The sequence below is a fragment of the Chiloscyllium punctatum genome, chromosome 9, assembly GCF_047496795.1.
Source record: "Chiloscyllium punctatum isolate Juve2018m chromosome 9, sChiPun1.3, whole genome shotgun sequence".
NCBI lineage: Eukaryota > Metazoa > Chordata > Chondrichthyes > Orectolobiformes > Hemiscylliidae > Chiloscyllium > Chiloscyllium punctatum.
Window position 1 is genome coordinate 101,224,287 of NC_092747.1, and position 27,532 is coordinate 101,251,818.

Sequence of the window (27,532 nt, forward strand, 5' to 3'; positions counted from 1 at the left end):
AATAATTTTGGATTTTTATCCAGTGTTGTATAGGTTTTCAAAGCTGTGATAAATCTGGCATTGGGGCAAAAGACCCTTTTCATGCACCCATTGATTTGGGAACATGGAATCTCATCACTTTTTATCTTCTAAGTCACCTACATTATAACCAAATTTATAACCTATTTGTACATTGACTGTCAGTGCTCCTGTCCTAAACCTCTGTTAGGTAAAATTTATTAAACCAATGGCTTTATCATCTGGCTTTCGGTTTGGATGAAGGATGAAGACTTCTGACATGAGCATAACGTTTTTCTCTTTATAAATGTTCATGAACCTTGAATGATATTGCAGAACAGATCATCTTGTGTGACACACCAAATTGTAGCTCACTGCAATTATGTGCAGTCATTGGCCTGATCTCTAAGGTCTAATGACTTACTGAAGTTGTGAACCTAGATTGATTTCACCAAATTCATTAGACTTTTTACAATGGACTTTTTGTATTTGAGTGTCTGCAGCTAGCATTTAAAAATTAAGCATTGTAAATTAGCATATGATTTAGAGATAAATTTCATTTCTTCTTAAATATAGCTCAGAATCCATCAATTACTCTGTACAATTGCAGGACTTAAAAAAGAGGATGGACCTCCGATATCTCTATATCTGCAGTGTGGATCCTCCTGGATGTACTGATATTGATGATGCTCTGCATTGCCGAGAGTTGGAAAATGGAAATCTGGAGGTAAATTCTGATAAGTATAAATTCAAATCTTACTACGAGCTTGGTAAGGAAAACCTTTTTTTTGACTGACTTGGGACAGAAATGTAGAGTATGCCTAAAGGATTTCAGCAAACATTTTCGATGACAAATCCGGTATATGCCCTGTCCTTAAAAGAGGAAAAGAAAAGTTCTAAGTAGACCAAGTCAGTGTTTTCATTTCTATTATTTTGGAAACCCAAATGTAAGGTAAGTTAATAAAGTAAGAATATAGAAAGACAATGATGATCCAATTGCTTTCTGTACTATTGGTTTTTATTGAGACAAACCTTGAAATAAACACAAGGTCATTGAATTGGAAGATGGAATAATAAGACATTTTAAACCCCTAATGCCACCTGGTATTGGTGCAATGTAACCTATCCATTGTAGTCGCCCATGGTTGATTGTGACAAAGTGGCTATTAGGAATTTTTTTTTTTAATTGGCTCAGGCAGTCGAAGGTACTTTTAGCCCTTGCTGCATTTCGTATAACTCCAATCATGGCCTTCACTGCAAATGAAAAAATGTCTGAGTCTTAGTAAAATGGGACTAGAATGCAAAGGTAGCTCAGCTGAAAACTTATCTGATTTGAGGTTTCTGATTTCTATATAAAATAGAAAGGGAAAGCGTGACCCACCTGAGATGAGTCGAAAAGGATGGCACTGAAAAAGCACAGCAGGACAGACAATCTCCAAGGAGCAGGAGAGTCGACATTCGGGCATATAAGCCCTTCATCAGAAATGTGGAGAGGGAAGGGAGATGAAAGATAAATTGTTTTTGGCGGGGTGGGGAGGGAGATGTGGCTGGACAGAAGGTAGGCGAGAAAGCAACAGGCAGGTGCAGGTGGGAGTAATTGTGATAGGTCAGTGGAGAGGGTGGAGCAGATAGGTGGAAAGGAAGATGGACATATAGGACAGGTCAAGAGGGCAATGCCGAGTTGGAGGGTTGGATCTGGGATGAAGTGGGGGGGGAAGAGGAGATTTGGAAGCTAGTGAATTTGATGTTGATGCCATATGGTTGAAGGGTCACAAGATGGAAGATGAGATGTTCTTCCTCCAGTCGGTTGGTGGCTTTGATTTGGCGGTGGAGGAGGCGCAGGACTTGCATGTGCTTGGGGGAGTGGGAGGGGGAGTTGAAGTGGTCGACCATAGAACAGTGGGGTTGTCTGGTGTGTGTGTCCCAGAGATGCTTCTGGAAACAATCCATGAGTTTGTGTCCTGTCTCACCCGTGTAGAGGACACCTCATCAAGAGCAATGGACATAGTAGATGAGGTGGAAGGATGTGCAGTAAAATTTATGCTGAATGTGAAAAGATCCTTTGCGGCCTTGGAGGAGGTGAGGGGAGATGTGTGGGCTCAGGTTTTACACCTCTTGTGGTGGAAGTGGAAGGTGCCAGGTGTGCTGGGTGTGTTGGTGGAGGGCGTGGACCTAACAAGGAATTCGCGGAGGGAATGGCCTCTGTGGAATGCAGATAGGGCGAGGGAGAGAAATCTATCTTTGGTGATGGGTCTGTCTGTAGGTAGTGGAAATGGCAAAGGATGACGCACTGTATCCGGAGATTAGTGGGATGAGAGGTGAGGACCAGGCGGGTTCTATCCTTGTTGCTATTGGAGGGGTGGGGTTCAAGAGCGGAGGTGTGGGAAGTGGAGGACTTGTGCTGGAGGGCATTGATGATCATGTAGGAGGGGAAATTGTCGTCCCTGAAATAGGAGAACATCTGGGATGTCCTGGAGTGGAATTGCTCCTCCTGGGAACAGATATGGCGGAGGATTTGGGAGTAACGGATTGCATTTTTACAGGCCGGGGGTGGTGATGGTAGTGGGAACCGGTGGGTTTGAAATAGATGTCCATGTTGAGTCTGTTGTTAAGAGATGGAGACAGGAAGAGGAGGGACGAGTCTGAGATAGTCCAGGTGAATTTAAGGTCAGGATGGAAGATGTTGGTGAACAGTTTAATCTCCTCATGGGAGCACAAGGTGGCACTGATGCAGTCATCAATGTAACAGAGTAATAGGTGGCAGATGATGCCAGTGTAACTATGGAAGATGGACTCTTCCATGTACCCTACGAAGTGGCAGACATAGCTGGGGCCCATGCTAGTGCCATGGCTACCACTCTGGTCTGGTGGAAGTGGGGGATTCGAAGGAGTAGTTGTTGAGGGTGAGGACCAGTCCTGCAAATCAAATGTGTGTGTTAGTGGAGGCGGAAGTGGAAGAAACAGAGGGCTTGTAAGCCTTCATCACGAGGGATGGTTGTGTATCGGGACTGGATGTCCATAGTGATGATGAGGTGTTGGGGGCTGGGGAATGGAAAGTCATGAAGGTGGTGGAGGGTGTGGTGGCTTGGGAGACGTTGGTTTAGTGAAGAGAGGTGAGGGTCATGGTCAAGGGGATGCTAGGAGAAAGTGTCAGCGAATTTGGCACCTGGCTTCGGCAAAGTAGAGGTTGGTGTGCCATAGTACCACTGCCACCCCCTTGTCTGCTGGTTTGATGGTGAGTTTGGTGTTGCAGCGGAGGGAGTGGAGGGCTGTGCGTTGCCAGCATGAGAGAATGGAGTTGGTGAAAGGAGTAGATAGGTTGAGGCGGTCAATGTAATGACGACCGTTGAAGGTAAAGAGGTCAAGGGAAGTGGAAAGTTCAGCATGGGGTGTCCAAGAGGATGGAGTATGTTGGCGGCAGGAAAAAGGGTCTTTGGAAGGTGGGTGGGAGTCACAATTGAAAAAGTAAGCACAGAGGCAGCACGAGAGAAGTTTAATGCCGCAATGTATGTGGAATTCATTGACCCGGGAGTGTAGTGGGATGAAAGTGAGACCTTTATTGTGAACTGACTTTTCATCCTCAGTGAGAGGAAGGTCTGGTGGTGTGGTGAATACCTGGCAGGGCTTGGGGCTGGGGCCTGGTGTGGTGCTGGAGTCGGGCTGGAGACTATGTCTCTGTCTTTAGAGTGGGGGCGGTCATTTGATCATTGGTGATGTTAACAGTGGCGGTCATGGGGTCAGAAGTGGTGTGTTTGGAGAGAAAGCTCCATTGAGTTACATTAGTGGAGGTGGAAGTAGCATTGATGGCAGCAGCCACGGGAGCGAAAGTGACATGGCAGGTAGCATTCGCGAAGGCAGAGGTTATCTGTGGCATTCACGGAGGTGATAGTTCTGGCAGTGATCCCAGAAGCTTCCGAACACACTCATTTCTATGTCAAGTATTAATTTTAAGCAAAACCAGTTCTCCACACGTACATTATCATTTAAAATAAGCATAGTTAGCAAGTTGACTGAAATTCGGAGCCAATTCTTCAGGTTATCTTCAATTCCAGCAAATGGGAACATTTCTGTATAAGTATTGAAATTAAAAAAATTGTGCAGAAATCTAATTTAATATCAAAACTGAGCAATCGAGTGGCTTGTTCCTTCACTTCTGATTACAATATTATTAAATTAGAAAGATTAAACATTCACTTAACCAAGCTCCTTGGGTGTGCTTGAACTTAATTTGTTTCTGCCTGTTATGAGCGCATAACTTTTAAATAGTAGGATGTAACAAATAATTCACTGAGTATTGTTGGGACAAAACTGGCCTTCTGAGAGTTAATACTTAATGCTCGAGATAATTTTGCATTGTTTTATTTGTTAATCTATTTACACTTGCAATATGTTAGTGTGGTAAACTGAAGCATAACATGTTCTAAAAAATTGAGATGGAACGTCTTTCATTCTGCAAACTCATGTGCGAATTGTAAATGGTCATTTTGTTTCATTCCTTACTTGGTGTGTGATTTGAAATGTTGACTGAGCATTTTAGGTATGGTAATTTATGCATGAATGTTCAAAAACAGGTTGGAGTGCATATAGCAGACGTGAGCCACTTTATCCGTCCTGGTAATGCCCTAGATCAAGAGTCAGCAAATCGAGGGACCACAGTATATCTTTGTGACAAGGTAAAGATCCTACAACTCTAAAATCATCATAGATTTGAGATTGTGTTTTTAATTGGATTAAGTTCGAGCAAAACCATAATTGTTTTATGGCAATTCAGCAACGATTGTATCAATTTTTCCATGAGATATGTTTGTTCTGTTTCAGTCATGGAACTAGTCTAGAGGAGGTACTGCTTATCTTAAGTACAAGGACAGGGAAAGAAGATGACACAATAGCAGTAATACATTTTTTTGATTTCCAATAGAGAATTGACATGGTTCCTGAATTATTGAGCTCAAATCTCTGCTCCTTAAGGTCCAATGTTGAGAGGTAACTTTTTTTTTGTCTGTGCATGTCCTGTGTTGTACTTGCTTGCTTGTTTGTTGATCTTAAGTGTAGCATTGAGAGACTCCAATTGAATGACAAGTTCACTTTGCCTCCTTCCTTCCACTTTTACAGTTGCCTTCAGTGAATAAATAAGATGAGATTTTTGACATTCTTTATTTCTGACACCCAGAAAATAGGTCATACATATGGGTTGAAGTTGTTACCTCCTTCAGACCTATAGCTAAGGACAACAACAGATTAAGTTCATAGTCATTTGATAACTCAGTTCCTTATTTACTAACTTGAAGATTTTAGTATTCACTTAACTTGTGTTCTTTTATTTTTTTTTAGGTTTGCATTTTCTTGTATTTGGGAAATGACCCACAATGCTGAAATTCTACATACTATATACACAAAAAGTGTTATTAATTCAAAGGTAAAGTAATATTTTAAAGTTCTGAGCCCAGGAATGATTTTTATTCACTCCATTCTCCCTAATATGGCTACTTAATCTTTTGGTTATATGACTGAGATAGAAAGAACAGATGAACAATGGAAAGGAAAAGAGAACAGTAAAGGTGACCTCAAAGCTTTATTTAAAATATAATGTAACATAATATCTTTAGTTGTATACAAGCCAACAACTTCAGATCCTCAAAGATTGAAATGAAAACAAAAATGTTTGAGCAACTCGGCAGGTCTGCTGACATCTGTACTGGATTAGTGGTGCTGGAAGAGCACAGCAGTTCAGGCAGCATCCAAGGAGCTTCAAAATCAACGTTTCGGACAAAAGCCCTTTATCAGGAATCTGTGGAGAGCAAAACAGAGTTAGCATTTTGAATTCAGTATGACTTCCTCCAGAACAGTTCTGTCAAAGTCACATCATGCTTAAAACATTCTGTTTCTCTCTTCACTGGTACTTCCAGATCTGAGTCACTCCAGCAATTTCTGTATTTATTTCATTTGCTTGTATTTCAAAAATACAACTATATTCTATTTCCGAACAATAACTTTGGTTGAACACAAGAAACTCTTCGAACCTTACAAACTTTAATCCTGAAATGGTCCTTTTTAAATTGCAAAATGATAATCAACTGGCCGTTAATGCTAGATAAATTTGCAGATGGTAGTAGTGAAATGCCGATAAAACTAAATATGAGAAGTTAGGTTTTTTTTACAATTAAGTTTTCTTTGCTTCTAAACTATTTAATATGTACAGCATTCCATGGTATTATCCTATTAAACCTCAATGTCCTTTGAATTCAGACACAATTGTTTGCAGACATTTTTTGTATGTATTGACTAGAAAACAAACCTTGAGCTTGGTGGAACAATGCTGCCTTCAGAGCTGTTGAATACATTTATGGTTTAATTGTTGAATAATATCCTTATTAATAATTTATTAGAACCATTTTAATGCGATCTGAAAATTAAATGGTCAGGTAATCTTAACCTGTCTTTGTTAAAACAGAATATAGTAGCCCAATTTTCCATTTTAGGTGGTCATCATTTTAGCATAGATGGGTGTTGTGCAAGGAGACCTTGTCAGGCAAGTCTCAACCTCATTCTCAACTCCTCCTCTTTCCCCCCCCCCCCCCCCCACACACCAAGGTGGTACCCTACTGTCTGGACCTTCAAATATGGCAGCTACCTGTTGTGGAAAGGGGTCATGGTTTGCCTCCTTCTAACTGCTTTGTGTTATGAAAGAACTGTCAGAATAGAGGTGTGGCTTTATATTTCTAAGGGAGACCTGATCAGAATCCCCAATGTGGAAGTCCCTTCTTTCGTAAGATGGCAATCCCGTCAGTATGTCCAAGCAACAGTGCAAAGAAATATTGGTTTTCCCTGAGAGTTGGTCATTTGAAGTTAAGTTAACTACTTTAAGTAAGTGCAATTTCAACTTGAAATGCTCAGAATGTATTCTGGAGTCTGTGTATAAATGTTTTATGAACACTTGACATTTGTGTCTATATTTATTTACTTTTGCACATTTGTTTATTAGGCATCACTCACATATGCTGAAGCACAAATGAGAATCGATGATGAAAGCATGAATGATGAGGTTACATTAGGACTTCGCCGTTTAAATAAACTAGCAAAAATTCTAAAAAAGAGAAGAATTGACAATGGGTGAGTTTAAATGTTTTATATTTTTCTTCTTTCAAATGTACACTCTCTCTGCGTGGAGTTTGCACATTCTCCCTGTGTCTGCGTGGGTTTCCTCCGGGTGCTCCAGTTTCCTCCCACAGTCACAAAGATGTGCAGGTCAGGTGAATTGGCCATGCTAAATTGCCCGTAGTGTTAGGTAAAGGGGTAGATGTAGGGGTATGGGTGGGTTGCGCTTCGGCGGGGCGGTGTGGACTTGTTGAGCCGAAGGGCCTGTTTCCACACTGTAAGTAATCTAATCTAATCTAATCTACACAAAGCATTATTCTCTTCTTAAAATTGAATCAATTAGTCCAGGGTTTTCTCTGAACTTATACATTTGCTTTGAAGTCAGAAGGTTATGTTTTGAAATCCTGAGATATTGAGGAAAATCTAGGCTGATGCTCCTATACAGTACATACATGAGTCACAAGTAGAGACTTTGCCCTTTCAGACAGTGTAAAACATACTGGTCCAGATCTTCTGATGAGCAGAGTCATTGAAGCAGCATAGACTAGAATTGCATATTGGCACCATGCAGGATATCAGGCACAGAAAACTCTGTGAACATTGGCTAAGAAGCTGAAGATTCTGATGGGCAATCTTCCTGTGCCTGGAATCTGCCAGAAATCCATTAAAGTCAGATAATTTGGTGGAATCAGCCTCAGTTTAGCTGGTCGTTACCAAGAAAAGTTAGAGAATTTAAAAATTTACTCTTAACTATTATACTGAGCACCTGAGTCGCTAGTATCCATCCCGCCCCCAAAGTATAACCTGCATCACAGAAGTAAGATTTCCAACCCTGATCTGAATATCAGGGCTATCGTAGCACTATTTAAAGTGCAGGAAAGTTGTCTGTATCTTTACCAATTTATTCTGCAACTAACATTAAAAACAGTAAAAGTATTTTATTTAAATTTCTGATTAAATTAAGTGAAGGTATTCAAATTCAGATGTAATTTGGCACTTAAATTAACTTGAATTTGAGAGGGCCATTTTAGATAAGACATTGAGCAGCGATAATTCACTCAATGCTATTTTCGATCTCAAATTGAGTCTCAGTTACTCGGGGAATCTAATGTGATTTAATTGAAGTGTGCTTTTGTTTTCAGAGCTCTAACACTGTCTTCTCCTGAAGTGCGATTTCATATAGACAGTGAAACCCATGATCCAATCGACCTACAAACCAAAGAATTAAAGTATGTATTGCATATTTAAATACTGAGTAGCTTTGAAATCAGTTAATTTCATTTTGCAGATATTTTTACTCCTATGTTGTATTAGTCAAAGTTAATCAACCTCCAAAATATACAAAAAAAAACTACTTCTTTAGATTACATTTATTTTCGTGCCATTAATTTTTAGAAATGCAACAGTGTTTCATTCATTTATTATAGTACCTGATCTTTAATGAAGGGCCAAAATTGATTTTCTATCCATAATGTGAATTGAACCTGTTCTGTTGTATTGTATTTCTGTAGAATAGTCACCAAGACTTACATTATTCACTTTATTAAAAAGTGAAAACTATGTGACTATTCAGTCTTAACATTTCAGAATTATTGTGCTTATATGGGTTATTCTTATTTGAGTAAGAATGTTTTAGGGTCCAAGTGTCTCTTCGATCCTCAGCACAAAAAGTTAGGTTGGCATTACCAGTGCAGCATTCGGGATACTATATTATTGGGCAAAGCTGTCTTTTGGAGGAGACATTAAACCAAGACCCTATCTATACACCAGTTAGTATAAAAGATCCAACAACATTTACTTAAAAGCACAACAAGGAAACTAATGTTTATCCCTCAAACAAAAACAGAATAATCAGATTACCTGACCATCATAACGTTGTCCTTTGTGGGAGCTTTTTACATCGAAATTGGCTTGTATATTTTCATTGCAATTATGACTGCACTTGAGAGTATTTCACATGTTGGTGTCTTGAGGTAATACTAGCTACTACATGAATACAAGTCTCTCTTTACTCATTGATATCTCATAATGTAACTCGACTTAGTTGCTGTTTTGAGTGTGTGTTGCTGGAAAAGCACAGCAGGTCAGGCAGCATAGATGCTACCTGACCTGCTGTGCTTTTCCAGCAACACACTCAACTCTGATCTCCAGCATCTGCAGACCTCACTGTCTCTTAGTTGATGTTTTACTGTATGCTGAATTAGCTGTTTTACCTGATGCAATGTCATTTTGCACAGTTTAAACACTGTCAACTTGCCCTATGATGGAAAAGGGATCATAGGAAATTCTGTTTAATTATTTTTTTTTCCCTCCCACACCTGAGGTGCTGAAGTTACCTTGTGTTAAATCAGGCTAGTTTAGCATTGACTAGGTTTCCCTGTAGAGAGATCTTACAAGCCAAAAGAGTTAGCTACTCACTGGATAAACTCATTTACTCTTTGGGCCTGAAATTATGAAGGTTATTCAAGATTTTATGCTTTTGAGTTTTCCTTTGTCGTTTCTGAAAATATACGAGACTGAATGTTCTGAGCAGTAACTTGGGGTTTTTCTTCCCCCTGTGGTATTAAATACTGATTAACGGCTTCTTGTTTTATTGTCTTAGTCCCTACAAAATAATCCACAGCAGTCTGTCTGAACAATATCCCACCAGTTGTTTTTAATTCAGATATTGTAATTGTAGTTTTTTTTTAGGAACAGTCACTTCTAGTCCCGAATGAATTATTTGAATCTCCTTTGGTTGTATATTGCAAGAATGTGAGAGGAAAGCCAAACCCTCAGCTGAAACATAAAATATTGAAATCAAAAACATGGAACTTGTTTTCAGAAAATTTTTTGTTTTGATTCTTGGGATTCCACCATTACTGGCAAAGCCAGACTGTATTTATTGCCAGTCCTTAATTGCTCATAAGAAGATGGCGATGACTGTTATCATGGGCTACTATTGTCTGTGTGATTTGGATACATTCATGTTATTGTTAGGTGGGGATTTCTGGGAGTGTCATCCAGCAGTGATGCAGTCCAAAATCAAGATGCTGTGTGAAACTAGCAGGAAAACGTGAAACTGGTTGCATTTCATGCACTTGTTAGAGTCCTAGAGATCTTCAGCACACACAAGTCCCTTCAATCTATCGCATCCATGAAGTCAAAAAGAACCACCTAACTATTCTCGTCCCATTTTCCACCCTTGGCCCATAACCTGTTGTGCCTTAGTGTAACATATGCGCATCTAAGTGTCATGAGGCTTACTGTTTCTACCACCCTTAGAGGCAGTGAGTTCCACATTCCCACCACCCTCTGGGTTATAAAGAATTTTCCTCTTGATTTCTTAAATCCTTGAAGCCATTGTTATGCTCTTTTTGTTTTTTTTCTCTCTCTCTCTCTCTCTCTCTCTCTCTCTCTCTCTCTCTCTCTCTCTCTCTCTCTCTCTCTCTCTCTCTCTCTCTCTCTCTCTCTCTCTCTCTCTCTCTCCAGTCAATTCATCTCCTGCCTAAAGTGTGGCACCCAGATACTCCAGCGCTCCGGCTGCGACCTAACCAGTATCCTATTTAAATTCAGCAAAACTTCACTTCTTCAATACTTGTTGTCCTTATTAATGAATCTTACAAAACTAAATGCTTTGTTAATAGCTCTTTTTTTGTGTGCATCAGTCATTAAAAAGGTGGTAGGACAAGTATACCTAGGTTTCAGTTATCCACACTCCCATAAGAATAGTCTCCTTTCTTTTATACTGTGTCTCCGTGATATTTGTTCCAGACTGTATTATCTCACACTTCTCCACTCTATTTTCCACTTATCTACTCAGAGTGCCAACTTGTCAATGTCTTTTTGTATTTCTACATGGTCTTCCCCACACAGTTTGCAATTCTTCCAAGCTCTGTATCGTCGGGAAAATTTGAAATTGTCCCCCGCATGTTACGGTCTCGCGTTCCAATGCTGACCTTGCAGAACTTCATACGTATTGTTGTTTAACTTGAAAAATACCATTAGCCATTACACTGTTCACTATCGTTCAGCCAAGTTTGTATCCACTTTGCGGCAGTCAAAGGTGAGTTGTTGCAATTGTGTCTTGTCGATCATGCACAATACAGCGATAGTGACCTGGTGGTAGAACAGATACCAGTAAATTGGATTGCTTGTCCAGAATGATGTCTAACTTCTTGAGTTTATTTGGAGCTGCAGTCATCCATACCAATTTGTACCTCTCCCCTTTGTCCCCCTTCCGAGCCCAATTTCTGCTTCAGCATAAATACCACATTTTTCGTAGCTGCTGACAGTTCTGATGCAGTCACCGGATTCGGTATGTTAACTCTACTTTCTTTCCACAGCTGCTGCCTGACCATCTGAGTTTCTGTTTTCCAGCAATGAGTGTTTCTGTTTCAGGTCTCCAGCATCCGTAGTTCTATGTTAGATTATGTAAACGTTCAGTGTGATACGTTCTCCAACTGCCATTTAAACCTTCTTGCTGAAGTATTTGTTAACATTTTTCTAATTTAATTTGTAGAGAAACTAATTCCATGGTAGAAGAATTCATGTTGCTGGCCAATATTTCAGTTGCACAGAAAATTTATGAGGAGTTTTCAGAATGTGCATTACTCAGAAAGCATCCAGCACCTCCACTGTCAAACTATGACATCCTTGTCAAAGCAGCAAGATCCAAGGTGAGCAAATAAATCATACTTTATGGTGCTGGTTCCAAATGTTATCTTATTTGAATAAGTCTTCAAGTTACTAACATATGAGACATGTGTTGGAGCCAATTTGGATAAGTAGTATAAAAAGTTAGTTCAATTGCACAACCACCTGCCTATTTTTTGAGTGTGTGATTTATTCTTTGCTGAATACAAATTTGATATTCTAAGTTTTTTGATATTGTTATTTTGGATGTGGTTAGCCTTTTCATTAGTGTTGTGAAAATATGGGAGGAGGATGTTTTAGATGATCTAATTTTATGAATTCTATTGTTTCCAGTGGAGAAGTAGTACAATGTAAAGTTTACTAATATACATACAACCATTTGAATTAAGAACAGATATAGGCTATTAGCCCCTTTTGATCCACTGATTTTAACCATATTTCAAACTGTTTCAATTCCTTTTCATGTTCAATCTGATACAGCAACTTAATTAACTAACTGTTCTGATATAGTAACTTCACATAAACACAGTCTTTGGCAAAAAGGTAAACTCGAAGAATTCTTACAGGCAGGAGTCCAGTCTAGGAGTTTCAGAGAAAATCAGTTAGGAATCCTTTACTGAAACTTGCAACCCTTCTGCTACTGTCACATCCTGTGACTGCTACAGCTAAACAAATCCAGTAAAACCTGAATTGGGAGAACTGACCATTAAACTGTTTTGATTCAGGCTGGGAACCTAGCCACGTGGGCACCTCTGCCTTTATAACCTCTCTTCCAAAAAAAAATCCAGGACAAAATAGCCTTTCTAAAGTGACAACATTGTCACACCTCCTTGCTTTTAAAAAAAAATCCATCAATATACAAAGGTGGCTTCCTTTTAAAGCCCTTTAGTCTTACTCTATTAGTACAATGCAATATGTCTACTCTACCTTGACTCCAACCATGCAAACGTTCACTATTACATTCTATTAGTCAGTTTACTCCTGCCGCCAAATGCCTCCATCTTTGTTTGTCCAAGTTGCAACAATGCATCGGCAGTTACTTTTTCCTGTCCTGCCACATGTATAGTTATTCTGTTTTCCTAGATCTGTCTTGCCAGTGCTTTTTCTAAACCACCAACAGTGTGACTTCATGTGGCCTACTTTATTGCTGTGAAAACACCTGATCCTCAACTTGTTTTCCCCTTCATGGCTTTCCTTTTTCCCTTGTGCTAAGCTACCTTTATTATCTTCACTGAGATCTACTTTTCCTTTTCCACCTGAGGATTTCTCTTTACCCCAAATCCATCCCTCACACTTAAGACCATAAGACATAGGAGTGGAAGTAAGGCCATTCGGCCCATCGAGTCCACTCTGCCATTCAATCATGGCTGCTGGGCACTTCAACTCCACTTACCCGCATTCTCCCCGTAGCCCTTAATTCCCCGAGACAACAAGAATCTATCAATCTCTGCCTTGAAGAAATTTAGCGTCCCGGCCTCCACTGCACTCTGCGGCAATGAATTCCACAGGCCCACCACTCTCTGGCTGAAGAAATGTCTGTGCATTTCTGTTCTGAATTTACCCCCTCTAATTCTAAGGCTGTGTCCACGGGTCCTAGTCTCCTCACCGAACGGAAACAATTTCCTAGCATCCACCCTTTCCGAGCCATGTACTGTACGTCTCTATTAAGTCTCCCCTTAATTTTCTAAACTCCAATGAATACAATCTCAGGATCCTCAGCCGTTCCTCATATGTCAGACCTACCATTCCAGGGATCATCCGTGTGAATCTCTGCTGGACACGCTCCAGTGCCAGTATGTCCTTCCTGAGGTGTGGGGACCAAAACTGGACACAGTACTCCAAATGGGGCCTAACCAGAGCTTTATAAAGTCTCAGTAGCACAATGGTGTTTTTATATTCCAACTCTCTTGAGATAAGTGACAACATTGCATTTGCTTTCTTAATCACAGACTCAACCTGCATGTTGACCTTTAGAGAATCCTCGACTAGCACTCCCAGATCTCTTTGTACTTTGGCTTTACGAATTTTCTCACCGTTTAGACAGTAGTCTGTGCTTTTATTCTTTTTGCCAAAGTGCAAGACCTCACGTTTGTTCACTTTAAATTCCATCAGCCATTTCCTGGACCGCTCTCCCAAACTGTCTAGATTCTTCTGCAGCCTCCCCACTTCCTCAGTACTACGTGCCTGTCCACCTAACTTCGTATCATCTGCAAACTTCGCTAGAATGCCCCCAGTCCCTTCATCCAGATCATTAATATATAATGCGAACAGCTGTGGCCTCAACACAGAACCCTGCGGGACACCGCTCGTTACCGGCTGCCATTCTGAAAAAGAACCTCTTATCCCAACTCTCTGCCTTCTGTCAGACAGCCAATCCTCAATCCATCCCAGTAGCTCACCTCGAACACCATGGGCCCTCACCTTGCTCAGCAGCCTCCCGTGTGGCACCTTATCAAAGGCCTTTTGGAAGTCTAGATAGACCACATCCACTGGGTTTCCCTGGTCTAACCTACTTGTCACCTCTTCAAAGAATACCAACAGGTTTGTCAGGCATGACCTCCCCTTAGTAAATCCATGTTGACTTGTTCTAATCAGACTCTGCTCTTCTAAGAATTTAGAAATCTCATCCTTAATGATGGATTCTAGAATTTTACCAACAACTAAGGTAAGGCTAATTGGCCGATAATTTTCCATCTTTTGTCTTGATCCTTTCTTGAACAATGGGGTTACAACCGCGGTCTTCCAATCATCCGGGACTTTCTGTGACTCCAGTGACTCTTGAAAGATCTCAACCAATGCCTCCGCTATTTCCTCAGCCACCTCTCTCAGAACTCTAGGATGTATCCCATCGGGGCCAGGAGATTTATCAATTTTAAGACTTTTTAGCTTTTCTAGCACTTTCTCTTTTGTAATGACAATCATACTCAACTCAGCCTCCTGACTCCCTTTAATTGTTGGGATATTACTCCTGTCTTCCACTGTGAAAACTGACGCAAAGTACTTGTTAAGTTCTCCTGCTATTTCCTTATCTCCCATCACTAGGCTTCCAGCATCAGTTTGAAGTGGCCCAATGTCTACTTTTGTCTGTCGTTTGTTTCTTATGCATTGAAAGAAACTTTTACGATCATTTCTAATATTACTGGCTAGCCTACCTTCATATTTGATCCTCTCCTTTCTTATTACTCTCTTTGTTATCCTCTGTTTTTGTAGCCTTCCCAATCTTCTGATTTCCCACTGCTCTTGGCCACTTTATAGAATCTCTCTTTTTCTTTAATACATTTCCTGACTTCCTTTGTCAGCCATATCTGTCTAATCCCTCCCTGGATAATCTTTCTTTTCTTGGGGGATGAACCTCTGTACAGTGTCCTTAATTATACCCACAAACTCCTGCCATTTTTGCTGTATTGTCTTCCCTGCAAGCCTCTGCTTCTAGTCTATTTTTGTCAGTTCCTCTCTCATGCCCTCATAATTACCTTTATTTAACTGTAACATCATTACATCCGATTTTGCCTTCTCTTTCAAACTCCAGACTGAACTCTACCATATTATGATCGCTGCTTCCTAAGGGTTCCCTTACTTTAAGATCTTTTATAAAGTCTGGTTCATTGCAAAGCACTAGGTCCAGAATAGCCTGCTCCCTTGTGGGCTCCATGCTCCAAAAAGCCATCCTGTAAGCATTCCATGAATTCCCTTTCTTTGGATCCACTGGCAACATTATTTACCCAGTCCACCTGCATATTGAAGTCTCCCATGATCACTGTGACCTTGCCTTTCTGACATGCCTTCTCTATTTCCTGGTACATGTTGCGTCCCTGGTCCTGACCACTGTTAGGAGGTCTGTACACAACTCCAATTATGGTTTTTTTTGCCTTTGTGGTTCCTCAATTCCACCCACACAGACTCCACATCATCTGACGCTATGTCATTCATTTGTTTGATCCTTTCAGACTCGGTGTGCATTTGACCAGGGTCCTCCCTTAGATTCCTGAAACAGTGTCTGTAGGCTTCTAGCACAAGCATGTATGCACTTGAGATGGCTTTCTTCATCACCTCATACTCCCCAGATACCTCCTTTTGTAGTGATGCAAATATCTCACGAGCTGTACTTACCACCTTTTGTTTGACTCAAAAATAGGGTCACCGGCCACTTCATTTGTTAAGCCACTTTCTACAATGCGATGAAAAAGACTTCTACATCCTTCTCATCAAATTTAGGCATTGCTTGGATATATTTAAACAGATCCCCACCAGTCCTTTGGCTGCAATGGGTTTGCTTATCACTATCCTCCTCATTGAACTTATCTTCTTCCTTTACCTCCATCCTTTTAAGTGGACTTTCCTGTCTAAGTGCCAACTTCTGAAGTTCAACCCTCTCTCTCCCTCTCTCTCTTTTCCTTCCGTCCGTCTGTCTGTCTGTCTCTCCTGCTCCTTATTGCTGTGTCAGGGTGATTATTTCCTTTTTTCTCTTCCCAATGCTTTTACCCATAATTCGCACTGTCACTTCCTTTTAATGTTCAAGTTGCTTCATCAGCAATTGAATCCTAGCCCTTTCCAGCAAATTTAAATGTCAAGCTATTGTTGTAAGTACCTCCTTTTCTCACAAAAGCAACTCCAAGTTGTCTGCCGAATCCAACAGCTTTGTCTTGCTCACCTTTTTGTAAAGCTCCCAAAGTCACTTCCTCCATTCCCAGAAAAGTTTTAGTGACTGAAAGAGCCATTACTATATAAAGCAATGTTTAAATCAACTGAATTCACCACCTAAAATAAAAGGCAATAGCATCTACCACTGGCCACCTTTTGAGTCCAACAATACTAAGCACGAATCAGAACTCTAAAATTATCCCAAACGAGCCCCCAGTCTGTAATGGACCAAGCCAGCACCCCCGCCCCACCCCACCTCCCCAAAAATATTTTAAGAAGGTAGCCTAACCTTTTATTTTAAAGGTATATGTGAAATGGGTGTTCCAGGTGTGATGCAACTGTCAAACCACTCTGCTTTCAGCAAAACACAATTTATTTAAACTCTATAATTGAAACATGAAGGAAAGAATGCGAAATTTAGAATAACTTAACTATTGGAAAACTTAACCAATACAATACAGCAACTTAACTAATTAACTGTTCCAATATAGTAACATCCCATAAACACCCTTTGGCAAAAAGGTGAATTCAAACACTGATTCTTACAGGCAGGAGTTTACGAGAAAGTCAGTTAGCAGTTCTATACTGAAACTTGCAACCCTTCTGATACTGTCACATCCTGTGACTGCTACATTTGGGTGAACTGGCCAATCTCCTTCCATTGTTAAATTATTTTTAAAAAAGCAATACTGTTGATTCATGCAGGAGCCCTAACCACATCGGCACCTCTGCCTTTTCAACCTCTCTTCAAAAAATCCAGAACACAACAACCATTTAAAGTGACAATGTCGTCACAATTGCACACTGTAGCTACATACTAACTTTGTTATATCTAGATATCTCTGCACCTCTGATTTTTCTTTTAGTTTTCTTCATTTCACTAATAACTCTTATTTTTACTACTTCCTACTAAAGTGAATAACTTCTCATGTGATATTCCTTCTACCAGATTTTTGCGCAGTCACTCAAATTCTTTATTTCTGTTTGGAACCTCGTTCTGTCCTTATCGCAGTATACATTTCTATCTTTGTGTCACCTGTAAATTTATCAACTTTTCCTTTGCTCTCCTCAACTGAGTCATTGAGTTGTACAGCATGGAAACAAGTCCTTCGGTCCCACCAGTCCATGCCACCCATAATCCCAAACTAAATTACGCCCACCTGACTGCACTTGGTTAGTGTTTCTCTAAACATTTTTATTCAAGTATGTAAATTGTAAAAAGTTAAGGCCTCAGCTCAGACTTCTGCAGTACTCTACTCATCATATCCTGGCAGTGAGAAAAAGACTGATTTATCCCCCCCCCCCCCCCAAAATACTGTTTTCTTCCAGCCAGTTTTATATTCATGTTAAGGTATTGCACCATGAATTTGTACTTTGTGAAATACTCTCTGATGGGCTTTCTGCAATTTCCAATAATAGTATTGGCTAAAAGCTCCCCTTTATTCATAGCAAATATTTTCTTTCAAAGCATTTCACTTACTTGATCAAATTTGGAAAACAGGATAACCCTCCCAATTAGTTTGAGATTTTTTTCCCCCAAGTGTCCAGATGAAACCACCTTCTTCATAATCAATTCTGACACCTTCTCCATGACAGATGTCAAGTTAACTAGCCTATAGATTCCTTTTTCTTGGTCCCTCCCTTCTTTAGTAACAAAACGTATTTGTTATTTTCTAAATTGATTTTAAACATGTCCAGGTTCTGGCAAGATTTGGAAAATTAACACTAATGTATCTACTGGCTCATTTAAAATCTATTTGAAGACTTTAGAATGAAGCTCACCTGGGCCTACAGACTTATCACTGTGTAGCTGTTAGTTTTCTCAGCACCACTTCCCTTGTAATTGTCATTTTTTACTAAATTCCTTCCTCCCTTATATCTCGTGATATACTCCAGCTAATACTATGAAGACAAAAACAAAGTATCTGTTCTTTTCATCCGCCATTTTGTTATTACCTACTATTAATTCCTGATTTTTTTTTTCCTCACTGGATGATGAACATTCACATTGCTTACTCTTTATTTTTCCTTTTCAAATACCTGTTTAAAAAGTCTTCATTTTTAATCGTACATTTCTAGCTACTTCTCGTACTCATAATTTCTTTCTCTTGATTTCATCTTTTGGTCATTGTCTGCTGTTTTTTATATTCTGTTCAGTCATCAGACTTGCTTCTCTTTGTGTAATTACATATTTTCTTTTCTTAAGTTTGATGCTATCCTTAACTTGTTTAGTTAATTGTGAATGGTGGGTCCTCCTGTTAGAATTTTTCTTTGTATTCAGAATATACTTTTTTAATGAAATAAATGAATAAATGTTTGCCAGTGCTTCTCCATTAAGCTAATCCTGGCCGAGTATCCCAATCCAGTTTTTATGCTGGTGTAATTACTAACTGACCCACTTTTTTCCCTTTTCAAACTGAATGTAAAATCCCATCATATTGTTGTCTCTGCTATTTGAGTTGCCTTTATTCTGAGGTTATTAATTAATTATTTCACATTATCCAATACCAGTACTCAGTATCCAATCTTTGTCACTCAGTACCTAATCCTATCTCTCTGCAATGTTTATCTGATAGTATACATTGAAGCAAATAAATACAATCAATTTGTTTACTTTGATATGAATGCAATGTGCATTCAGAATCAGAGTCTTTAATTTTGTCTTTTGTTATCTTTTGTAACATCTAGTCTTGACTTCTGATGCATTCTTAGGTTTCTCCTTTCTGTCCCTTCCTAGTATTCTCTGATTTAATTTTCCATTATATGTTTTGCTGCCTGCGTTGTCTTTATCCCTTTATTTGCTAAATCTGCCAAGCTTGATTTCTCTCCTGTGTTGTTCAGTTTAAAGCCCTGTTTGCTTCCTTATTTATGCAGTTTGCTGGAACACTGTTCCCAGCACAGTTCAGGTACAGACCCTTCCAACTATACCGACTTTGCCCAGTACTGACGTCAGTCCCCATAAACCACTTGCCCCACACCAATCTTTCAGCCACATGTTTATTTCACCAGTTTTATCTGTTCTCTGCCATTTTGGCCCATGGCTCAGCTAATAATACAGAGGTCATTACTCTTGGGGTAGCACACTTCAATTTAGTGCCTCAGTCCTGATATTGTCTAAACAGAATTTTTTTCCTAATCCTGCTTTGTTGGTAGAGCATTTGTGAACCATGATTATTTGCGCCATTCTTTCCCACTCCAAGTTCTTGTTGAGCCTTGAGCAGTATCCCAAGTCCTGGCACTAAGTAGGCAACATAGCTTTCTGGACATGCCGCCTTGTCTGCACAAAATACTGTCCATCCCTCACTATATTATCCTCTACTACTACTACAACATTTGTTTTCACTCCTCCTAGAATTTGAACAATTGTATTTTTTTTCAATCTGATGTCATTCTCGTAATACCTTATGAAATAGTTCACAAATCTTCTGAATGAGATGGGATGATGACCACTGTCAGAGTCTTTGTAAACCATTTGCAAATACCTGGAACATGTTTTTGGTAAAAGTGATCAGATAGAGGTCGATTTCATTAAGTGCTATGAAGAATGCATGTAGAATTTAAATATAAATTTGTTATGTGGACACAGCAGTAACATAGAGATGTACAGTTTTTTTTAAGTGAGAAGAAATACAATGGTGCTTGAGTTGTTTCCTATTCCTCTTAGAATTTAGATATCCAGACTGATTCAGCCAAAGCCTTAGCGGATTCTCTGGATAATGCTGAAGTTCCTGGTTCTCCATATTTGAATACACTCTTGCGAATCTTGACAACGCGTTGTATGATGCAGGCAGTTTATTTTTGTTCTGGAATGGATACAGACTTTCATCACTTTGGTCTGGCTTCACCTATCTATACTCATTTCACATCACCAATCAGAAGGTGTGGATCTTGTAAAATGATTTTTTTGTATGATGTTTAGCACCTGAATGAAACTCATGCCCACACAGCTACAGTTCAAATGGACAGGAAATCCTCGTAATGAAGGGGAGCTCATTACTAATGCTTTAGTGTTTTCTTCAGCCTAAAATTAGTATCCAATACTAAAAGAGAAAAAAGTTATGCTTTGTTTTGGGAAGGAGTTTCATGCATAAAGTGTCTGATTGAGACAGCATTTTTTCCTAAATGTACTTAATTAGTTTGGATCTCACTGGAGTTAAAATAATTCCTGTCCTAAATGAACATTATCACCAGTGTAGCATTTGGATGTATTTAATTTACTAGTTCAAAAATAATTTTGAGCTTATTGCATAATCTGATCAAGTATCAGATATGTTCCTTTGGAGTATTTACTGAGTGAATGTCATATATTTTTAAATGATCCCTGCACAAAAGTAATTCTATTCTTCTGTTTTAATCCTGTATTGTATTGGATATCGATAATGTGATATTGGAAAGTTTCACTAATCCTTTTTGGATTTTGATCAGTATTATAAACAGTCACTTGTGATGTCTTGTGTTTGCCTTTTTGTAGGTATTCTGATGTAATAGTACATCGTCTTTTGGCTGTGGCAATTAATGCTGATTCTACCTACCCAGATCTCATGGACAAGCATAAACAACAAGCTTTGTGTAATAACCTTAACTACCGTCACAAAATGGCACAGTATTCTCAGCGGGCTTCTGTGGCATTCCATACCCAGGTAAAAATTAATGTCCGTAATATTTCATATCTTGAAACTACTTAACTTAACGGAAATAACCTTATTTGAAGACTCAAATGATTGCTTGAATTCTAGTAATTTTGTTGTTGATTATTGGTTTAGAAGAATTTTACTACCTGGCTAAAATATATTTATTAAATATGTTTTTGCTGAAATTCTCTTTCTTTACAATTCCACCAAAATCTTCAAGAAATTGTAATATAACTATGCAACAGAAGCTTTAGCCTGTTGTTTAAATTAGACAATTGTAGAATTTTTGCATTAAACAACATTTATTGGTACGTAACAGCTCTCTACAGACATGATCAAAATGTCCAGAAGCTTTTTTTTCGTTCTTTTGACACAATAACTTGATTTTGTCAAGCACAAGCAAATTTGCTTTGTTATTGAAAGTTTGGTTATTATGCCAAGTCAGGTTTTGTGTCTCAAATGACTTTGTTTGCCTTTTAAGTTCTAAATTCTTTCTATTTAATGTTATTGCAGTTATTCTTTAAAACCAAAGGAATTGTTGATGAAGTTGGTTATATCCTTTTTCTGAAAAAGAATGCCATTGTAGTCCTCATTCCAAAGTTTGGTTTGGAGGGTACTGTCTTATTTGAAGAGAAAGGCAAACAATCCCCAAAGTTGCACTACAACCAAGAGGTACATAACTTTCATTTCATCCTTTTACAACTAATTTCACTTTTCTTTGGTATAATACGCTTCCTGTTCTTAATTAACCATCATGTAATTCCATACAAACCTATTTTATTTTAGAAGATTTGGTTGGACCATCTCTTTTTTTTTATTATTGCTTATGCAAACACATTACCAGGCTATCATTGCAAACTCCCTTCCAAAAGGGAGATGACATTATTGGTTTGGTGTCAAAAACAGTCAGACTCAAGATAACCTAATGACCCTATGATGGTTGTAAAAGTGAAAGAAAAATATTGCTTTTTGATCCTCAAATTTTTTTGTATTTAAAAAAAAAATCAAAAAATATAGACTTTATTATTTTTATCTTTAATGTTCTTTCAGGTTCCTTCTTTATCAGTAGAAGGCACAATATTCAACATGTTTGACAAGGTAACTGTAACAATCACATTGGATGCATCAAATGTCCAACATCAGAAGATTCGAATGGCACTGGTCGACCCAGTGGTAAGTGTTCGATTTTATTTAAACTTTACCATTTATAAAAGAGTTTATGTATTAAACAACTAGACATCTGCAAGGTAATGTATGTGGGCAGGAAAGTTGTAGCCATGATAAACTGCCATCTCTTGTTGACCAGGAGACTGTTTTTTGTAAATGACCTGTACCCGTTTCATTGTTAGCTGATGGCAGCTTTTACCAATGGAAAACATCTGCTGCTGTGTGATCACATGCACATCTTGTGTACACCTCTGCCCCTTTTTAAATCTTCATTAGAATCACGTGGGAACCAACAAAAAAGATTGGTTTTGTATGTTTATATTAGTGCTTGTAATTTTAAATTGCAATATCTATATCAAACAATCGAGCTTGCCCTTTAGTTTTTCTGACCACTCCTAAGATATCTGTGGTTAATTTAAAATTGTCACTTCTGTCCACATTCTGAATCCCTCCATTTAATTAGGATGTATGGAATGCTTTTGATGAACATTTGTAGGAAAAATAGGCGAATGAGAACAGCTGAGTAAAGAGCTCTTTACATTGTATTCGATGCCAGTGTTGAAAAGCCACATTTCATATTCCTGTTATTTCCTGAATAAAAGAGGGAGAACCAGTTCAGATTAACAGATGCTGTATTCTTAAAGGATAAAGACTTGAGGATAATTGGTGTCACTGTCAATACATGTAGTTTAGACAGAATAATCAACCACCTTGTTAAAAGATGCATAGTCAAAGAGTAGCTCTTTGCATTGTGGATGTAGGTTTGTGTGCTGAGCTGGAAGGTTCATTTTCAGACGTTTTGTCACCATACCAGGTAACCTCTTCAGTGAGCCTCCAGATGAAGCAGCGCTTTGTCCGGACGCTCACTGAAGATGTTACCTAGTATGGTGACGAAATGTCTAAAAATGAACCTTCCAGCTCAGCGAGCAAACCTATATCCAGAACCTCAACCTGGGCTACAAATCTTCTCAAAAATATTTACATTGTGATTGAAGTGCTATCCCCTTTGTTTGCCAGATTTATTGGCAAGTAACATTTTTGTGATGATTGGGAGAGTTTTTGTTTGAAATTTGTATTTCATATATTAATTGGAACAAAATATGTTTTCTAGTCAGAGTATCCAATCCACACCATCAGTCATTACAACATACAGATGATTTCACACTTGCGATGTTCATTATGAAACCTCAACACTACTTGTGTAAGATTGATTAATTATTGGTAGTTTAACTTCTCCTTCTCATTAAACCTTAAATTGCTCCCATATATTTGTCCTTTTTAAATTATTTTTGAAAAGAAATCAATAAAATATTGCCTTACACCAATTCACAATTTTACAGTCAAGGCAAAAAAACAATGTAGTTCAAAATTAAAAGTGGAGAAATCATATTTCCTTTTTTTAAACCTGTAGAACCTGTTCATGCCACATATTCAGCTTTTGGAAGACTTCAATATGTAAACATTTTGTAAGTTTATTTGTATATTTGTTTCTTCTAACAGATTCCTGGAGTTAGTGTTCCAAGAAATACATCACAGAAAAATACTAGTATTGAAGAACCAGAGATGAAAAAAGCTAAGCTAAACTAGGAAAGTTCCACTCTTCCTGGCTATCACTCTTGATAAATAAGTTCTAGTTCGTTTAACACAAAATATCTGTTTTAAGTAAAGATAAATATGTATAATGCATAAAATCATATGATTTAAATGTTTTTATAACTCAATGTTTTGAATAAAATGTTGAATTTTTATATACTTTCACATTTTTAAATGGGATTCATAGTTTATTTTCAGTATATTCTGTTTTTATTTCAAAAAGTCAGTAGAATGTGGCGTGAAAAGTAAAAGTTAATGCTTCATGTCTGTGACCCTTGATCAGAAATTGAATACTTTTGAGTAAGGGATGGATGAGACAAGGAATAAAGGAGGCCTGAGATACTTTCAAAGACAGGAAAGATAAATGACCAACAGAATTGCTGGTCTTCAGGGGTTAAAGAGGACAGGATTTTGAACTATGTGTATATCAAGTTGTGTAGATTGGTTGGTTGTTATACTGCAGTAAGGAGAGCAGTGCATTGAAAGTTACCACACTGATTTATCTCTTGAAGACCATAACAAATCAATTTAAAAACTCACTCTGGTCCATTTCAAATAATTGTTTGCTATAAACAAAAGTTTCAATTTAGCCTCCAGACAAATGACCAACAACTTAAGCAGAGCAAATTCAATTCCCATTTTGCACTGATTTTTCTCCTTTTCCACATTCTATTACAACATGTTAAAAGTCAAGTTTTAAAAAGTGTTGTAAACTGACTTTGATAATTATTTCATTAAACAATATTGTAGTTTTTTTGGTAGTGGAGTACATGACTATAAATAATTTAGTACATTAGTGTGAAAAAGTGTTTCAATGTACACACAGAATTATCTTAGATATTTTCTCAAAGCTTTTTGTATGGCAAAATTAGAATTTAAGAAAAATCTCAGTAACAGGAAAACAGCATTTATACTGTGCAATGTATTTTCCCTTTAGCTTGATATTTTTTGCACATTGTCTTAAGTGCCAAGATGAAAAGTTTCAATACAGTACTTTTACAGCAATATTTGAGTTCTATACTAAATCTGAGGTGGTGGTACAGTAAAGACCAAATGAAAGGTATTAGTTCATACAATCCTAAGTGTAGATCTGTCACAGTCAATTATCCAGCGAGCACGCTTGTTGTCTGAGGAGTTTTGTTAATAAATGTGGGATCGGATCTCTGATCATTTTGTGTATTAGGATTCATATCCTATCTGGATCCACTTTGATGGCTGTGCAACATTTAAACAGGATATTTGAGTCTCTTGGAGTTCTCTGATAATCTAGATAATCCTCCTGAAGTTTAGGAAATCCAAACTTGCATGCAGGGAAACCCTGCCTTAACCAAGACAAACATTTATTGTAATATTGTTTCCTAAGTTACACAGGTTACAATACATGAAAAATATGTTCTGAATTGGTAGTCCTTTAGTTTGAAGTGCTTTGGATGTCCTAAGGTTGTGAAAGATGTTACATAAATGCAAGTTTGTCTTTTACCACTGCCTTGGCTATAAATCAAAACCTATTAAATTAAATTTGTCATCTCTAGGTCTTCAGAAACTGACACTTGGATATCAATTGTGCTAACTTGTGAACCCATTTCTCATGATATTCAATTCTGTCCAGCACTCGTCACTCCTAGCAATGTCTTAACTGCATGCACGTTGTCTTTAAAACCCTCAAAGCCCTCTCTCTGATCCTCACCACAAGGCTCGTATATTGATCTTGCCAAGTTTGGAAAGTGAATTTATAAAGTTGGTGATATGACAATTAAGCCAATGTCCTTTGTGGAAGAAAACCAGCCACTTTTCTGAGTATACTTATATAGTCATACTTGCTCTTTAGTGCACTTCTTGAAATATGTGATATTGCTAGCGTCTCCCTGACCAAGCCAAGCTCTGGACTAATTAGTGCTGCTGCTTCAATGGGTACCAGACTACTTTCAGCTTCAATCAATAGGTATTCAAAAATAATGTAATCAGCTGTGATGCTGACAGCAATGGGATTGAAGACGCCACAAAATATGACTTTAACATTAAGGCTTTTGATTCTAATTTTAGTTTGAACATCAACTTTGTATTGAAATCAGTGCAGCTAGGGAAAAAACTATTGATTTATCAATAAACTATCTTTACTGTCTTGAAGATAATTGCCAATATAGATTGTAGACTTTTTATTATTCCTTTCTTTGGTTGTGGATATCACTGGAAAAGGTAATCATTTATTGTCCTGCCCTTGAGCATTCACTTCAGAGGATAGTTAAAAGTCAACCACATTGCTGTAGAAATAAAATGGAGTACAGACCAGACGAGGATGGCAGACTTCTTTCCTTAAAGGGCATTAATTAACTACACGGGTTTTTACATTAATCAATGGGTGTTTCGCAGCACCATTAGAGATTTGCTTTAAATTCTACCTGCTACAGTGAGATTTCAACCTATGCCCCTCTGGTGGTAGCCCTGGACTCTTAAAATATTAGTAAAATGGCATTACCACTACAGCACTGTATTTCCATGTTGTGCTCAAAGGAACTGCATTATAATGAGTGGATGAAGCTTTGTTGGAATTTCTGCTGTTCAAAGAGAGCATGAAGTTGGTAACTGTTAGAAAGTAATCAGTTTAGGATTGTTTTGCAGATAACAGGAAAGACAAAGTTAGAAAATGCACATATGGTGTGATGGACTATGAGGACACTATTATTGTGAAGGGGAATAGGGAGTGTGTAATGCCAGCATGCAGGAAATGGAACAGAAAACAAATGTTAGCTAATTATTCCTTAGCCATAAAACTGTTAGAGGAAGTTGAATTCTTAGACGAATGAAATGAAAAAGATTAGAACAATTAAATTAATCACAGAAGTGGTGAGGTTTACAGCATAAGCATACATAAAGATGTGGACAGTAAGTAATACCTGGCAGAGTAATGGTGACAGATTCATGTATTTGCAGAATCAGTTACAAATGACTATCAACTTCCACTTACTGCATTTTGTTGGAGAAATCCACTTTTATCAAGAACAATTGCTAGTTATGATCACAAATTCTATTTTCCTTATTTGAGATCTTTCTAAATAGGTGAGATAAATGATTTGCTGCAGTGATCTGTTAAGATAGGTTGCTAATGGTTATTCCTGTAAGAAGTCCTTCCCAATCTCATCTTGTTGACTGACAATACTGTTGTCAACAGCCACTCTGATATTGAAATTAAAGTGAAATGACAGAATGTGGGATTTGAAGCTTAAGTCAGGGACAAGATAATGCCAGGGGTCTGTACTACCATCCTCCACTTGAACATGCTTGGAAAGAATATGATTGAGAGCTCAAAATTCTCAGCTTTGATCTTGCTCTGTTATTGTTCACTCTTGACAAAATGAGTAGTGTTCTGATAGATAATTTACGGAGTAATTGAACTGAGCTACACTCAACATTTAAATCTGTTAAAACAGATGCTTTAATTGGACAGCAGTGTAAAATTGTGCCTTAAACAAAATGACGTCCTACCCTTTAGCAAAAGTAACATCTCAGGTGAGCTACAACTGAGCTAAAGAGGCAAAGGGAAGAATTGGAAAATTTTATGTTTACACAAAAAAAGCATTGTTTTCTAAACCACTCTCTTGGAATCGAGTTTGCCACAGGTCTTTAAAATGATGTCTCTCTGAACACCAATGTCTACAATAATTATTAGGGCAACTCCCTACATATTATGTAACAAATTTTGAAGTGTACTTTTGCAGTATGCAAAGACAAATTATGCATTCAAATGTAAGGTCAAAAAAATTGAAACACAGGAA

General features: G+C 38.2%; 1 protein-coding gene across 1 annotated transcript in view; it reads left to right on the top strand.

Annotated features, from left to right (window-relative positions):
- Positions 1-24,926, top strand: part of dis3 (DIS3 exosome endoribonuclease and 3'-5' exoribonuclease) — a 46,833-nt gene extending 21,907 nt beyond the window's left edge. Inside the window, exons 10-21 of the mRNA XM_072577977.1 lie at positions 608-724; positions 4,569-4,670; positions 4,916-4,980; positions 5,329-5,413; positions 6,980-7,107; positions 8,235-8,321; positions 11,594-11,750; positions 20,033-20,247; positions 20,840-21,008; positions 21,513-21,671; positions 22,050-22,172; positions 23,667-24,926. Coding sequence (XP_072434078.1) covers positions 608-724; positions 4,569-4,670; positions 4,916-4,980; positions 5,329-5,413; positions 6,980-7,107; positions 8,235-8,321; positions 11,594-11,750; positions 20,033-20,247; positions 20,840-21,008; positions 21,513-21,671; positions 22,050-22,172; positions 23,667-23,753 — 1,494 coding nt within the window. The 3' untranslated portion in view covers positions 23,754-24,926. The remainder of the gene's footprint in view (positions 1-607; positions 725-4,568; positions 4,671-4,915; positions 4,981-5,328; positions 5,414-6,979; positions 7,108-8,234; positions 8,322-11,593; positions 11,751-20,032; positions 20,248-20,839; positions 21,009-21,512; positions 21,672-22,049; positions 22,173-23,666) is intronic.
- Positions 24,927-27,532: the final 2,606 nt, after the last annotated feature.